The sequence below is a fragment of a genome, unplaced genomic scaffold (assembly GCF_019419815.1).
Source record: "Pyrus x bretschneideri cultivar Hongxiangsu unplaced genomic scaffold, Pyrus_bretschneideri_v1 Contig70, whole genome shotgun sequence".
Classification (NCBI taxonomy): Eukaryota; Viridiplantae; Streptophyta; class Magnoliopsida; order Rosales; family Rosaceae; genus Pyrus; species Pyrus x bretschneideri.
The window spans coordinates 237,014-253,954 of NW_025999810.1; the positions used below are offsets into that span (position 1 = coordinate 237,014).

The following is a 16,941-nucleotide window of genomic DNA, read 5'->3' on the forward strand; positions in this document are numbered from 1 at the left end:
TGTTTTGAGTCCTTTTAGTCTTTGTGAACGTTTTTAACTTTGTTTTTATGTTTTTGAGTCAATTTAGAGGTTTTAGCAAGCCCTCCTAATCCCCGGTCTAGAACGATCCCTACTTGCATCCTTACTACAATTTGACAACAAGAGGGTTTAATTTGTGTGCGTATAATTCCCGCATCACATTTACATGTGTTTGGGTGCGCAGTCTATGTGCCAATAACGCCGCCATTACATACCAAAATAGGTCCTCAAAGAAAAATGGGATTGTATGTTGGTTATGATTTGCCATCAATTATTCACTACTTAGAGCCCTTAACAGGAATCTATTTACTGCACGTTTGCGGATTGTCACTTTAATAAGACAGTCTTCCCGTCGTTAGGGGGAGATAAGAATGCTAACGTTCTTGTCGAATTGTCATTGTATGCTCCCACTATGTCTCATTTAGATCCCCACACTAAACGGTCTAAAATTGAAGTACGATGTATTCTAGATCTTCATAGCATTGCTCAAAGCATGTCGGATGCCTTTACTGATCTAGCAAAGGTGACGAGATCACATATACCTGCTACAAACGCACCTACAAGGATGGACATACCTTGGCGTATTACAGCCTGGGAAGGCCAAACCGTCCCCGACGGTGGGGCGGCTGCACCTTCCACATAGCCCGATACATAGGTGGCTACCCAATCATTTATTCTTACCCTTAAGTGTGGCAGACCCTCTGGTTCAAAGGATTCACAACCCCAGAAAACGAAAAAAACATAAACTAGTGACCCTAGTCTAAATCCGACCATCTCTTACTCATTCGTTCCAACACATGAGGTTATTCAAGATTATGGTGATGTCTTAGATGAGACAACCCGATCTCCAGAGAATTTCGAGATTTCAGTCCCCTACGTAGTATTGGATGAGGTTTGGAATCAGAATTAGATGATGATCGACAATGTATTTACGTACACAATAGCTACTAACATCATGCTTAGCAATGACGTTGAACCACTTTCCGCTGATGAATGTCGAAGTAGAACGGATTGGACAAACTAGAAACAAGTGATCCAAGTCGAACTCCATTCGCTTGCGAAACATAAGGTGTTTGGGCCTGTAGCTACTACTCCACCACATGTGAAGCCCCTGGGCTACAAATGGGTTTTCATGAGGAAGCGTAATGAAAAGAATGAAATAGTGTGATACAAAGTACGCCTCATGGTGCAAGGCTTCTCTTAATGCCCTGGGATTGATTACGAGCAAACGTATGCCCCTGTAATGGACGTCATAACATTCCGCTACCTTATTAGTTGGGTAGTTTTCGAAAAACTAAATATGCAGCTTATGAACGTGGTAACCGCGTATCTATATAGGGATCTAGATACGGAAATCTACTTGAAAGCTCCATAAGGACTTCCATTAACTGGTTCAAAGTTCTAGACCACAGAACACTCTCTCGATTAGATAGAGATCACTCTACGGATTAAAACAATCCGAGCGAATGTGGTATAACCGTCTGAGTGAATATTTGACAAGTCAAGGTTATGTGAATAGAGAACTATGCCCATGTGTGTTCATTAAGAAGTCACATTCTGGATTCGCGATCGCTGCAGTTTATGTCGACGACATAAACCTCATCAGAACTCTCGTAAAGCTTGAGGAAATTGTTGTTCACTTGAAATCGGAATTTGAGATGAAAAATCTTGGAAAACACAATATTGGCTCGACCTAGAGATTAAGCATTGTTCAAATGGAATCTTAGTACATCAATCGAACTACACCCAAAAGGTGTTGAGACTCTTTAATAAGGATAAAGCGAAGCCTTCAAGTACTTCTATGGTCGTTCGGACTCTAGATGCTAAACGAGATCCATTCCGTTCCAAGGAAGATGAGGAAGAGATTTTGGAGCTTGAAGTTCCATACCTAAATGCAATTGGTGCTTTATTGTACTTGGCTCAATGCACTAGACCTGACATCTCTTTCGTTGTTAATCTTTCGGCTAGATACAACAATGCGCCTACACACAAACACTAGAACGGTATTAAAGACATTTTCCACTACCTCAAGGGTACGACGGATTTGGACTTGTTCTGCACCCATGAATCCTTGAGATGAGCCGTCATCACCCTCGCTCCTAAAGTTGACTCTCGCCTCGTTGGTTATGCAGATGCTAGATATATGTCTGACCAACATAGGGCGCATTCTCAAATGGGCTATGTCTTTACCATTGGAGACACCGCTATATCTTGGAAGTCTACTAAGCAAATGCTAGTTGCGACTTCTTCGAACCATGTTGAGATTCTCGGCTTGCATGAAGCATCGTGTGAATGCTTTTGGTTGTGAACAGTCATGGAACATATTTGAAACACTAGTGGTCTTACTACCATCGTTCACTTTCCTACAATGATCTTTGAAGACAATGCAGCATGTATCAAGTAGTTAAAGAAGGGATACATCAAGGGAGACAACACCAAGCATATAACGCTGAAGTTCTTTTATTCTCACCAGCAACAACAGCATCAGAACATTGAAGTCAAGCAAATTCGTTCCTAGGACAACCTGGCTGATCTCTTTACCAAGTCATTGCCCAAGTCTCCTTTTCAGAAGCTCGTCTAAGGAATCGGTATGCGTAAATTATCTGAGTTGAATTGCTTGTAGTTCTCTTATTTGGAAGTTATGTCTAACTTGGGGAGATATCCTAAAGCATACTCACTTGATCTTTATGCACTCTTTTTCCTACAATTAGAAGCATTTTTCCCACTGGGTTTTTGCTACCTAACTAGGTTTTGATGAGGCACCCATCACTGGGATGATCATACTCCATTGAGTTCACTACTTTCATCCCGTCTGATGTTTGTTTTAGACATTATGCATACTTCTCACTTTTCTCCTTAGTCTATGGGTTTTATACCTACCTTAGGTTTTATCATAGCGAGGTTTTGTGAGTTTTACTACCAATGCATACTTTCTTTAAATTTGAGACTCGCATTCGTCCATTGTGCCGACGTCTTCATCAACTATTCTACCTTATCTGCTGAAGATCTGATGCGATGTTTTGTTTGAGTATTTCCACACTCAGGAGGGAGTGTTGGAATCATATTTAGAAAAGGAATGTGATTGTGTAAATTCTAGTGTATCTAGGGATATCTTTAAATATCCCATTTAGTAGTTATTATCCTATTAGAGTTGTAATCCTATAAGGGTAAGGATTTAACCTATCCTACTACTATAAATAAAGGCACAATGGGGTGATACAACACACACCTCACAATTAAATCTCTCTCTTCTCTCTCTTGTTGCCGTCCATCTCCCTCTCTAGTCCTAAATACAGTTCAATCAAATATACAATTCAGTCAAAATGGCCTACAACACGTATATATTTTTTGAAAAGATGAAAAAGACATGTATCTTGTCTTCTAATAAAACCTATAATTTTTTTTTTAAGTAAATTCAATTTCATATGGGGTGCTTAATGGGGTAATTTAATATGCATTGCAAAAGCTTTTCAGGTTGTTCATGCAATTCGCATGCTCTATTTCTTTTAATAGGTTTCCTCGTAACCCCAAACTACGGTTTATAAATTCGCTAGGGTGCTCTATCTCAATAAATTATTTACATTTTTGTTTGTTTTTGAAATTAAATTTAGTAGAAAAATTTTCTATGGAGACTTTATACGTTTGCCAGGAAGAGAAAAGAACCACTCTCAGAATATATTGTAGTTAGAGCACTGTTCAATATATTTACTGAATATAAGTGTGAAAAAGATAATAAAACTTCATACGTAGTGCCGCTTTATTAAATACTTTTTTTTTTTTTTTTTTTTTTGCAGAAAAGCATGTAGGAAGAAACATCATTATCCATTAGAAAAGCATGATTCAATTCAAATAGTATTTTTTTCTTGTCAAAAACGAATTTGAACTACATTATTTTGAAGCTAAATCCACATCCCTCACTCTTAAGTAGATAACATCGTTTAGTCCAAACAAACAAAAAAATTCACAAAACCAGAATCCCAAAGAGAGCCTCTAACCCCGTCCCGTTTGCTTCTCTCATAATCGAGCGTCACGCTTTTAGTCTACAACGGACACTGCCTAGCCTCCCTTTGCTTGGAAACCACTCTAGCTGGAGGCGGTTCCTCCTTCACCAAGCAGGTATAATTTATAAATACCAAACCCCATTTTTCTGTTTCCTTCAACAAATAATAAAATCAAAATTATAAATTTCTTAGCGAATTACCTTAGGACTTGCTTTCTCTTGCGATCAGAGGTATCTGCTGGTTCTGAATCTTTCGCTTTTTATTCAATCTTTTATCACCTGATATTAATTTTAATTGTTGCTCTTACTATTTTCTTTTTCGAATCAAATACAACTTATAAGTTCTTATACTTCGCCCACCCTGAACAACTTGGTGTACGGTATGTTTTCCTGTGATAGTTTCAGTGTGGCATTTCGTCGTACCTTGGTGTGCTTGATTTCGAATGGAATTTTATTTTGGGACCGCCCACTTTTAATAAGATCTGAATATGTTGAAGATTTTCTTTGCTATTCATGGAAGAGAAGTGCTCCTTTTTCGAAAATTTGGGAAAGACTTTTCCCTGGCTATAGAGGTTGTGGGACATTTGGAATCTAAAACAATAATCAACCTTTGAACCTCATTTAATTAGTGCTACCATAAGAAGATAAAAGGAACTAGCCCGGAAAAAAGGGTTTTCCTTGAGCTTTATTCTACGTGGTTCACTAGAGAGACTAATATATAATGCTAGCAGATAGGGTGTGGAGGCCATCTGAAAACTTTCATGGTTCTTTATGTTCTTATGTCGTATTTAATTGAAAGCTGCTTTATCCTAAATTCTTTTGCCCTCACATTTCATCTGTTTACACGAAAAATCAATACATTTTTGCCAATTTGCATATTAACATACCAATATATAGATCCAGCTTCTCTGATGAAAAGGTTTGAATGAGTGTTCTTTATACTAAACTACGTCTATAGTTTCATTGGTTTTTGTATTTAAGAATTGAAAACCGAGGGGTTTTGCTGGTTGGTTCTACTTCAGTTTTTTTACCCTGCATATGATGATAGTATTGAATTTCTTGCAGTGACTTGTTGCGGCTAGTCCTTGGATTTAGTTTGAAATGATCGGTTTGCATTATTTTAACTTCGAAGTTCACTGGTCTGTCATCCGTCCAGATCTTCTATAACGAATGACTTCTGGGTGCTACTCACCATGGAATCACATAAAACTCAACATGAGCCATTACCGGCTGCTGCAACCCCAGCCGCCACTTCATGTCGAAAGAAGAAGAACAAGCAAGCCACTTTCTTGGAGGATTTAAAGGATCACATTGATGATTTTCTCAATGCATCTGTGGATGAACACAAAACGTGCTTCAAGAAGACCATGCAGAAGGTTTGTTCCCCCTTCACATTTAAAGCTAATACAGCCTATCCACAAATGTTTTTTATGTTCAATTGGTTTGCTTCTGATTCTGATTGGATAATTTTACATTCGTTTTCAGATGTTTGGAATGTCAAAGAATGTTGCTGAGAGGAGTGTTGACACCAAGGAAGTTGAGAGTACTCTGCCCCTTCAAACCACAGCGGCAAAATAGAACATCTTCTCTTGGGATTTATAGGCAGATATCTTGAAAACCAAACTTTGCTCCCGGCTTTAACCAATTAGATTCTGGTGTTAAATAATTTGTTAAAATTGTGGCACTACACTTTCAATTTGACCAGTACGAATAAGTTTGTAGGTGGAATGGTTGTTGTTTGAAGTCGATTACATAGTGTCGATGATGGTATGACTTCTTCATGTGATTTATTCTGCTTTGCTATGATAGCCGTTTTTAGTAAGTAGTATGTACCAATTCACTGTCGGATTTGATGGACGATCAATCATGGAGTAGCAAACTTATTCTAGTAAAAAATGGATCTTCTTGCACAGGCGCGCATTCTTATAGCTAACTATGGCTTATATTGAAAAGCACTGGCTCTTTTACAAAGGACATTTTATCATGTGAAACTTGCACATGGCAGGACTGCTACTACTAGACGACATGATTGTGTAGGCCAAACTATGATTTTGGTCCTTGTAGTTCGGATGAAGTTCCATTTTTGTTCTCGTAGTTTCGGTTACCCAGGCCCGGCCCTGGCCAGTACCAACAGTGCTCCTGTCAAGGGCTCAAAATTGATGGGGGCACCAAAATATTTTGCAGTACATACGCGAAAACAGAAAATCAATTCTTAAAATAAGTAAACTCGTGGGAGCAACAATCTTACCTATGTAACATATCTCGAGAGCTTCCTCTCTTGACCGCTGATGCCCTGGTTCACCACTTCCCAAAACCCCTCTTGCATTCTTCTTCCTTTCAAACGTAACACTACACAACCTTGACTCAATCACCAGGTTAGTTACACACAAAACGTAAATCCTTTTCCTTCTACTCTTATATGCCTTCTGAGCAGAAGCAATTCTTGCTTCCATAAAATTTGTCCGCTTAGTGAATGAAATTTAATGCTATGTGTAAACATGAAAATCCTACAACAAATAAGACAAGAACACGTGTACAAAATAAATTTGTATTAATGAATTTGTAGGGTTACAATCTCTTTACAACTTGATCCTCTGATTTGATTTCCGAAATGTGTAGATGTGTAGTGTTGTTGATCCAAGGGTCACAATGACTTGATCATGGATGAACGAATGCCATAAGGTTTTGGCTCTTGGCAATGGAGGAACCGGCACATGTAGGGGTGCTTGGTGGTTCTTCACGGGTTTTGACGAAGAACACGAAGTATTTTCCGAGTCTTCTTGAGTGTTTGAGTGTTTGGGGGGGTTTAGGTGCTTGAGAGCTTCAAAATTTCAAAGCTTCAGCATCTGAGCGTGAAATAATTTCCGGACCCCTTTCTTTGTCTTGGAGGCTCCTATTTATATGCTTTCCAAGCCTTGACTACAGATGGATTTGGCCCTGATTATGGGCTTGATTAATTGACTAAAGAACCAAGACTTGATTTGTGGGCCAGTTCATCATTTGACTCCATCAATTAATGTTTGATTTAATTAAATTAAAATCAAATAATTCATTTCCACCAGATGTTGACACGTGTCATTCTTGATGACTAGTTCGATTTGATGAGTCACATCCACGTGTACGATTTATGAGACACGTGGCGCATGCCACGTACACACTAGCACGTCGAAACTTTAATGTGTTTGTGAACATTTATTTCACCGAAATTTCAATGTCAACACTATGCATCACCCGGTGTTTGTTGGTGGGATTCATGCCCTACTTGTGCTGCATATGCTTATTCTTACAACCTTTTCAAGCTTTCTTGTAATAGGTTTTGTCAAAGAGCAATGCTAGGGAGACTAAATTTGTAAACTAAATGATATGGAAGTTGATGATTGGATTATTACTTAAACGTTGATAAACGTGCTCATTTCCCATTGGTGACACATCATTTAGTTTGCAAATTTAGTCTCCCTAGCATTACTCTTTGTTAAAAGAGGTTTTGACTTGTTTTCATTAATGGTCAAGTTTTGGCCTCATGTCCCCCTTGACATATTGTATTTTTCTTGTTTATCAATATATTCTCCTCAAAGTCACTTCCCATGATGGCAATGCTGGAGTGGGATAGACTTTGCAGCCAAATTTAATTCAAAAAATTAAAAGTTCGGGACTGTGGGATCATGATTTTCCAAGGTTGGAGTAAGGTGGATAGGATAGGAACACCTCAAAAGTCTGGTCATGGACTTAACAGCAAAGCTACATAGATGGAGCAGCAACCTATTCTGAAGCAGAGAGCGAAGTCTGACAACTTATCTGAGATTGACCATGCTTGTTTTGCAAGACACGAAAACCTAACCTAGTAAGAAATCAGCAAGTTTCCTATATTCTTGGAATCCTTACAAGCTAACAATTGACGTACACCACAAATAATCACACTTCTAGGAGGATGCAATATTCACTCCTAAATATACTCTAGGATTCTCTCGGTATAATACAAATTCCATATCCTAAAGGGTCTCTATCTCGACTGATATAAATACAGTATTCTAGGTTCATCTCTAGTAACGCAATTATCGCACACTTATTATATTGCCTAGTGTTTGAGTCTCATATATTTACTAACTTGACCGTCGGAGAACTTTAGCCAAGACTGCTGGTCCTTAGCTACTTACGATTGTTTGTCTTTTATATTTAAAAGGATTTGTGATCTTCCTCCACAGACGGTGTTGCAGGAATTTAGATCCAACATGAGTGTTACAAGATACTATCTTGGTCAAATGTTATTTGCTCGTGTCCGCTTATCTTCAATGTTAAGGAGACACTGGATTTTGGTTGGAATGACCACAAAGCAAACTTCATAGGCAGTAGGGACTACCAGATGCATAGTTAAGCATCAGAGGGATTATGGTAATGTGTCTAAAGAAATGAAAAGGCAGGAGGCCAGAAGTGGGGAATGCGGATGACAGATTGAGGAAGCTCTCAAAGGAAAAACATTGAAGACTATTTTCGTTCATTTGTTTGATACAAAATAGAAAAACTTACAGGAGAAGCTTTTTTCACATGAGAGGGAGTTCCTTGTAACGTGTTTACTACCACTGTAGTATCATAAACCACTTCTATAAAGCTATGTGTAGAGTCAGTGGTGGATTCAAGAGTGGAACTTCGGAGGGTCCTAGTGTTAAATATAACTAAGTTTTTAGATAGAAACAAAGCGCAAAGGGGACAAAAAAATTCAATTTATTCATAGAAGCATTTCGTCAAACACTTGGTGGGCTTGTTGTCATCAGCCAAATCATATTATGTACATGTCAACAGATATCGACATATGTCGCATTCTGAATGAGTGATAAACAGAGCATTTGTCAATGTTGAAGCAACCTGTCGAGACTTTCCTAGCGGGCATTGTATCAAACACTTGATAGACAAAAAAAGATCTGTACCAAACATTCGGAAGGTCTTCGAAAGATCTTCACATGTATATTTTTAGACTTCAAGTGTTCTTGGGGCCACCTAAGAAATATGATATATAGAAAAATATAAATATAAAAAATAAGGAATAATAGAAAATAAAATTTTTTAATTTCCAAGCATATTAGATATTTGAATATTGAGATATTCATCAATTTCCCCCCTAAACTTGTGACCATTAGCCAATTTCCTCCCTCAACTTTAATTTTGGCCAATTTGCCCCCTCCCCTCTCATAATTAGTCAATTTCCCCCCTCAACTTTCATTTAGCCAATTTCCCCCTCAACTCTCATAATTAGTCAATTTGCACCCTACTGAAAGTACAAAAAACTACCTCAACTATTGGTGTCACATCACTTTCACACCTCATCTTTTAAAATTGACAACGTCATACCTCATCTTACGAATTTGTGTCAATGTTATACCTTCCGTTAACTTGGCCATTTATTTCTTAGTTAAATGCTGGCGTGACTTGATCCGGGACCCATTTTTTATTAAAAAATTATTAAAAACTAAAAAAAATCATTTAATATTTTTTAAATATTAAAATAATAAAGAAAAGTTATTTAAAAAAATAAAAAAAACAACCAACATCAATTCGTCCCTTCTCCCCTCTTTTTTCTCCCCATCTTCATCTTCTTCCCCTTTATGCAACTACAACCCAGAAAAAAAAAAAAAAAAAAAAACCAATTTGTTTTCCCTGCTCCCCACCCCCTCTTCTCCACGCACCCATGCACCCAACCTTCCCACCTTCGCACCCCACCCTCTGCACCCAACCTCGCACCCACTACCTACAACCCAAAAAAAAAAAAAACAAAAAAAAAAACCCAGATCCCGTTGAGGTGGAATCGGGAAACCTTTGCCAGGCCGATTCCAAAGGTTGAGAACCTAGGCACGGAGAAAATTGGGGGGGGGGGGGGTGGAATGAGTGTGGAGGGGAAAGGATGGGTGCGGGGGGGGGGGGGGGGACGGACGAACTAGGTTTTTTTTTTTTTTTTTTTTTTTCCTTCTTTCTTCTTCTTCTTCTTCTTCGGCAGCTTGGGTGGGGGGACGAACTGGGTTTCCCGTTGTTTGTTTGTTTTTTTCTTTTTTTTTTTCCTTGTTCTTCTTCTTCTTCCTTTTCTTCTTTCTTCTTCTTCTAATTCTTCCCTCTTCTTATTCCTCCTTCGGGTTGGGTTGGGGTTTTTTTTTTTTTTTTTTTTTTTCCTTCTATGTCCTCCTTGTTTCTAGGTTGCAGGGGGTTGGGTTTATGGTGGGGGGAGGGGTGATGAACTAGGTTTGGTTTGGTTTGGGTTTTTTTTTTTACTCTTCGTCTTCTTCTTCTTTTTTTCTGGGTTGCAGGAAGATGGGGAAGAAAGAGAGGGGGGATGGACGAAAGGAGAGGTTTTTTTAATATTTTTTTATGTACTTTTTTATTATTATTTTAATATTTAAATAATATTAAATGATTTTTTTTGTTTTTAATAATTTTTTAATAAAAATTGGGTCCCGGATCAAGCCACGTCAGCATTTAACTAAGAAATAAATGGCCAAGCTAACGGAAGTTATAACATTAACACAAATTCGTAAGATGAGGTATGACATTGTCAATTTTAAAAGATGAGTTATGAAAGTGTCGTAACACCAATAGTTGAGGTAGTTTTTTGTACTTTACCCTAATTTTTTAATTTGATCATAATTAAACAAGTGTGTGTAAGAAACTAAATAAGATGTATGTTAATCATGTTCCTATATCTTTATCCTATTACAAATAGATTAAAATTTAGAATTTTACAATTTATCATAGATAGTATTATTAGTCATAATAAATCAGTATGGAGTAATTTTATTTGATTTTTTACTATACAAAATTAATAATGAAAAGGATTGATGTGTAAATTTTGTGTGTGAATTCAATTTTCTTTATAAAAGTGAAAGCTAAGTTCAAGTAAATTGCGAAGAATCGAGTTTTAGTGAAAAAATGGCTAGTCTATTCATAATTTTTGACTCCGTATTAAGAATAACCCATTTTATTGAAATAGGTCTCATCCATGAGTTTAGGATTATTATTTCTTTTTGTTATTATTTCTTCTTCTACATGCTTTAAACCCAATTCATAACTTTTTCTTATAATCAACCCATATCATGCTAATTGTATTATGTTTTTGTACATTTAACCCTAAATTATGCGGGTGAGTTTATGTTAATTTTAGTATTTTGTTGGAAGTTATTAGAAAGATTGAAAATTAAAAAAAGAATAGATGGAAAATTAAAATAAAAAAAAATTAACAGTAGGGTGCAAATTGACTAATTATGAGAGTTGAGGGGAGTTGAGGGGGAAATTGACTATTTATGAGAGTTGAGAGGGGGAATTGGCTAAAATTAAAGTTGAGTGGGGAAATTGATCAATGGTCACAAGTTCAAAGGGGAAATTGATGAATACCTCTTGAATATTATAGAACCCTGTACACCATCCCCATGGGGTGGTGAAGGGAGGGCCCCATTTGGTAGAAAAAAACCCGATAGTTCGTATCATTAAATTGATCTCCCAACCAACTCTCTTCCCATATTATAATAGGCCAAGAAAAACTAGTGAACTCATTTGCAAGTGATGTGATGTCCTCCATGATATCCTTCAGCTTTCTAAGTCACCGAACACAATTCCTTGATTTTGCAAGCCTATGAGCTTCACGAGAGCAACTGCCACTGAGACTTGATTGACAAGGTCACCATTTGTCTCTAATTACGAAGCCCACAGCCGCACTATAACCACAGAAAAACCCATCAAAATTAATTTTTGTTCATTTAAGTCGATTGGTTTCTAAGGCCTGGCGAATTTTTTTCTTTTTTATACATCGATAGTAGAAGGAGTAGGTTAAATCTCACAATATACCTATTAAATTTGTCATTCGAACTAAATTAAATTTAAGATATCTCACTTACAAGTGAACAATAATACTAGTAGACCTTGGTGGAAAGGGCTAGAAAACTTGCAATGGAGCGATAACAAACATCTGAAATAGTGTGATGATAATATACGAGGCAAAGGTCACTAGTTTGTTGGTACAAAGCATTATCTCATTGGTTGTAATTTGGGGTTATTTTTTTTTTTTCTTGAACAATAGGTATTATCTATACGAAGGGGAGGAGGTTGGGTTTAGCCTCACAATGAGATAGCAATAATGTGATTTAAATTCTTTTTTGGCAAGAATCGAATCTAAAACCTCTCACTTACAAGTGAAGATGAATATCATTAGACCGTCGTACTAAATGGCAATTGAGGTCAGGTTTTAAGTTTCCTGATTTTTCTAAAATGTCACCCTATATCCAATTACGTTAGTTGATTTTCTAATGTAGTGATAACATTTATATTAAGGAGTGAAGGAATAAATTAATATCGAATTTATTATTTATGAAATCTAAACCTAATATTTTTCATTCCCAAATAAAAGGAAATATCGCTAAACTGGAATACTAAGTGGGATCATTTCAGTTGATTTTAATTCATCATTTTTTTTTCAAACAAACGATATTATCTACACTAAAAGGGAAGGGGTGAGCTTAGCCTCACAATGGGCTAGCAATAATGTGGTTCAAATTCATCTTTGGCGAGAATCGAACCTGACCTCTCACTTACAAATACAAAGAAATATTATTAGACCGTAATACTAAGTAAATACTTTTGTGCTCCCTTGGACTATGGGTCTGGATAATTTTGGACTTGCCATGTAATTTCTATGTAATTGCTATGTAATTTCCATATGCCCATTCGCCAGCCCCTTATATTTACATATTTACAGCCCACTTTTCTATTTATCTATAAAATATCTTCCTAGTTATTCGGGGAACGGTAGGATTACAAAGAACGGTTTGACACCCAACCATTAGGGTTTCCCATTGTAATGCTGCGCCTCTGGTGAAGGCTATGAAATGAATATCCAGTTTTGTCTTTAATTTCTTTCTTGTTTTCCTTTTATCTTCAAACGATCGCACCAAAAACTACGTACAATCTACTCCTAGGACCATGAAACCGTTGTCGATGGGATGTTTTTGTTTTATTTTCTAAGGGAGGGGTAACAAATATTAATAGTACTGGATATGGTAACGTGGTTGACCTTAAGTCTACAACACAAGTCCAAGCACAAATTATGCACATGCATCTCTCGTATACTGCGAGAGGTTGGTGAACAAACCCTCCCTAACTTAATTTAAATCTTAAAGAAGATTGGTTTAGGTGAATATGTAAAATGCAAACTATATTTCCACTATTATTCTTGGATGTGTTTATGCCATAATTTATGGATCTTAATTTGTATTGTTCCAGTAGTTTAGACCCCGCTCTCACCAAAATGAGTCCTTTTGAGGTACAATATGTAGATATTTTTATTGGTGTGGTTTGAGTTTCAAGGTGTAATAGGCACGTGTTATTAGCATTGTGAATAAGTTATTCTGCATTTTTAATATAATACAAGAGAAGTAGTACACATTGATGAGTCTAGAATGACATTTCGAGGTGTAGAAAAATGTTATTCGCACTCTAATTAACAAAGTTTTCTTGTACCTGTATCCAATCATATATGTGAGGAGTGCAAACATCTTGTGATTCTTAAGAGTAGTATTACTTATATATAAAAAGGACTCACGGTTTTGATTCTCACTAATGTGGTAGTAATTCATCTCGTCATATTCTGACACTTTCAACCTCATTTATTTACACAAATAAGATGTTCAGGTGAATAAGATGTCGCTATATATATATACACCAATGCTAGCTACAATTTTGTTGAGATATGATAAAATGTTTGGTTATCTTGTCTTACTGAAACTCAAACTGTGTCACAGAAATTTTTTTATTCTAAACTTTATATCAAGAAGTGTGATAAATCACGACATGATCTTATTTCATGAAAATAAGTACAAGGTTTTGTTGAGCCTTATTTTAGATTTTACAACAATGAATATAAGTACAAGGTTTTGTTTGAGCCTCATCTTAAATTTTAGATTTTAACTAATGTGAAAGTATCATCTGTTCTTATTAGAATTCACTTTATGCCTTATTTATTTCTAAGTGGGAAACCTCATCAAGGGAAGGGTTTTTATCACAAAAGGTCCCTGAAATTTACCCTTACCATCAAGATGGTTCATGAAATTTTAAAACAACCAATGTAGTCCCTGAAAATATGTGTTGCAAATCAATGTAGTCCTTCAGTCACAATGCTATTAAAAATTATGTTAAGTGCTGATGTGGCATATAAATGGGCCCCACAAGATTTACTGGTTTTTATCACAAATGGTCCCTGAAATTGACTCACACCATCAAATTGGTCCTTGAAATTTGGGAAATTGACCCAAATCATCAAGATGGTCCCTAAAATTGAAAATCAATGAATGTAGTCCTTCAAAATAGGTGTCGCAAATAAATATGATTCTTTCGCCACAATTCTGTGAAAAAAAAAAAAATTGTTATGTGCTTATGTGAGTTTAATAATTAATTTAAAAAGTTGTCTAAATACCTTTTTGTACAATAGAATTTTTTTTCTTATAGTAGGACCTACTCCAAAAAGAGATCCCTTCCATAAATTTTCAAAGGCATAAATCTTAACCAAGGCCTAAAAGGGGGTTTGGAAATAGTTTTCAACCAACAATATATAGATGCACCTCAGTTATAACCTCATTATCTCAAGGAAGATCTCGCTGTTCCTTGAGTCACAAGAACACCAGGGAAGTGTCGAACAAGCTCTCCAAGATTAAGGTTGTAAGGATGTTGATCGCCTAAATATTAACAGTGAAGTCCCATAAGTCGTTGCCAATCAACCAAGCTGTCACCAAAGGTGATCTTGATCCAGATTCAATTCGGTGAAGGGTGTCAAAGTGTGTAAAGATGGGTTATCGAGATTTTTTTAAAGAATAGTAAGTCAAGGCAATAGAGGAATGTGGACTAGGATCGAAGGTGAATGCAGGACTGGGTTTTTGGGTTCACAACTTTTTAATAATTATTAAATTATTAAACCTCTTTGTAATTTTGTTTTAATTTAATTAAACTTGTGTGATCCATTTATGTGTCGTATCAGCACATAACAGAATTTTTGACAGAATTGTGACGGGATGACTACATTGATTTGAGACACTTACTTACGGGACTACATTGATCGATTTTCAATTTTAGCGACCATTTTGATGTTGTAGGTCAATTTCAGGGACTATTTTGATGTCACGAGTCAATTTGAAGGATCATTTGTGAGAAAAAATGTCTTATGGGACCCATTTATATGCCACATCAACATTTAACGGAATTTTTAACATAATTGTGATGGAATGATCCCATTGATTTGCAACACTTATTTTCAGGGACTACATTGACTGATTTTCAATTTCAGGGACCATCTTGATGGTGAGGGTCAATTGCAGGGATCATTTGTGATAAAAACCCTCACGGAAAACATTAACAAGTTTCTTTTGAAACCAAAAAAATTTGCCGTGTATTCTTCTTCCTATTATCTGTTTACATGATCTCTCTCTCTCTCTCTCTCTCTCTCTCTCTCTCTCTCTCAACTGTCAAAGTCTCATAAGCTTTCAAGGCAGTTCGAGAAGAAAATTTTAAGGTTACAAAAATTATATTAATTGTTTTGCTTTTTATTTATATTTATAAGTTGTTATAACAGGGTAATGTTTTGAATGTTTATAGCTTTAATAACTTCAGCATTTTTTTAGCATTTTAGAATGTATATATAGAAACAAGTACAAACTATAGAAAACATAAAATAAGATTCCACTACTAGAATATTACACACAGAATTACAACGTACATGCATGCCTTTGGTACATACATGCATCCACAACCTTAGAGTAGCAAGAAACAAATTAAAGAAACTGCAACTAGTACAAAGACATACATTAAAGAATCATTCATTGTGATTTCTCAAACTACCGAACATGAAACTATAGCATGGCCACAGCGTCATTGAACATTATAATGGCATTTAGCTAGCGATGTAGCGATGAAGATGAAGCAATTGATGATGTCTTTATTTATTAACTAGTTGATAAACTGAGTTGTACTGCTTCAGTGAAGCTTGAGGTTTCTCATCCTGCAAAGCATACAAAATTACATGGGGTTAGCTTTAGCTGAAAATCAACGCTAGCTTTGATCAACTTGGGTGGATGGTGGTATTGGAAGTCAGTGTATATAGTCTTATTAGAGCATGGAATGAGATGGAAAATAAAACTTGGTGGTGTTAAAAAATAGTTGTGTATTTTAAGCAGAAGTTTCATAGTGCACGAAGTCAGAAAGTAGTAATAAATAATAGTAATTTTTGTTTAGGTGGAGGACTTAGACAATACTGTATGTTTTTATACAATATAAGACTACCTCTTTTCCTCATCACTCATGTGGTGGCCATGGCTGTTCCCACCAGTAGTCCTGTAATCTGGGAAGGGCACCTGGCCTGACTCAATATGCTTGACATCTTCCACAAGAACCTCATAGTGCCTCTTGACTTCCTCCGGTGTTTTGCCGCCGACCGCTTTGGCCACATTGTACCAGCGGTCAGCAGTGTCCTTGTCGTAGACAGCCAGAGCCTTTTCAAAGGCTTTGTTTTGCTTGGCAGTCCAGGAGGAGCCAGAGCCTCTTGAGGACATTGAGCTTGATGCCATTGAATAATTTCTTAGAGTAAGATGGTTTTCTATAAACTCTATAGTGAAAAGCTTGTAAGGAAAATTAAGGAGAGAGAGAAAGGAGAGAAGACCTAAGTGAAGGGAAGTGTGTGATATGAGCTGAGTGCTGGCAATACCTGCTCTTTTTAAGGAGGGGGAGTGGGGGTGAGGTGGGGTAGTGCCAGTTGGCAAAGAGATCTTGGAAAAATGAAGTGGAATTTGAATGATTTGTCACCTTAGCTACCACAAAATTATTTCAATGAAGAAATAGTAAGGAGAGGATCAATATCTCCAAGAATATTTTTTTTTTTTTTTTTTGGTCAAGAATTTTTATAGATAGAA

At 36.5% G+C, this 16,941-nt stretch overlaps 2 protein-coding genes across 3 annotated transcripts; one reads left to right on the forward strand and one right to left on the reverse strand.

The window, feature by feature from the left end:
- The first annotated feature begins 3,458 nt into the window (after positions 1-3,458).
- On the forward strand, positions 3,459-5,844 carry LOC103934777. Of its 2 annotated transcripts, XM_048574292.1 has the most exons (3): positions 3,459-4,134; positions 5,175-5,394; positions 5,504-5,844. In XM_048574292.1, the coding sequence occupies exons 2-3, from the start codon at positions 5,212-5,214 to the stop codon at positions 5,594-5,596; spliced, it is 276 nt and encodes a 91-aa protein (XP_048430249.1). In that variant the 5' UTR covers positions 3,459-4,134; positions 5,175-5,211; the 3' UTR covers positions 5,597-5,844. The 2 variants fall into 2 exon arrangements, with proteins under 2 accessions (XP_048430249.1, XP_048430250.1); XM_048574293.1 differs by lacking the exon at positions 3,459-4,134 and having other exon boundaries at positions 5,095-5,394.
- Positions 5,845-15,692: 9,848 nt separating this feature from the next.
- On the reverse strand, positions 15,693-16,718 carry LOC103934776 (transcription factor RADIALIS). Its single transcript, XM_009344520.3, has 2 exons — positions 16,316-16,718; positions 15,693-16,034 (listed from the first exon to the last, which is right to left on the reverse strand). The coding sequence occupies exons 1-2, from the start codon at positions 16,597-16,599 to the stop codon at positions 16,010-16,012; spliced, it is 309 nt and encodes a 102-aa protein (XP_009342795.1). The 5' UTR covers positions 16,600-16,718; the 3' UTR covers positions 15,693-16,009.
- Between the last annotated feature and the right edge of the window lie 223 nt (positions 16,719-16,941).

What these genes read in the sequence shown, in the direction of transcription:
- LOC103934777 (XM_048574292.1), top strand. Translation starts at nt 5,212, where the DNA reads ATGGAATCACATAAAACTCAACATGAGCCATTACCGGCTGCTGCAACC. An exon ending in TCAAGAAGACCATGCAGAAG is followed by an intron (nt 5,395 to 5,503) that starts GTTTGTTCCCCC and finishes ATTCGTTTTCAG; the next exon opens with ATGTTTGGAATGTCAAAGAA.
- LOC103934776 (XM_009344520.3), bottom strand. Translation starts at nt 16,599, where the DNA reads ATGGCATCAAGCTCAATGTCCTCAAGAGGCTCTGGCTCCTCCTGGACT. An exon ending in ATGAGTGATGAGGAAAAGAG is followed by an intron (nt 16,035 to 16,315) that starts GTAGTCTTATAT and finishes TATGCTTTGCAG; the next exon opens with GATGAGAAACCTCAAGCTTC.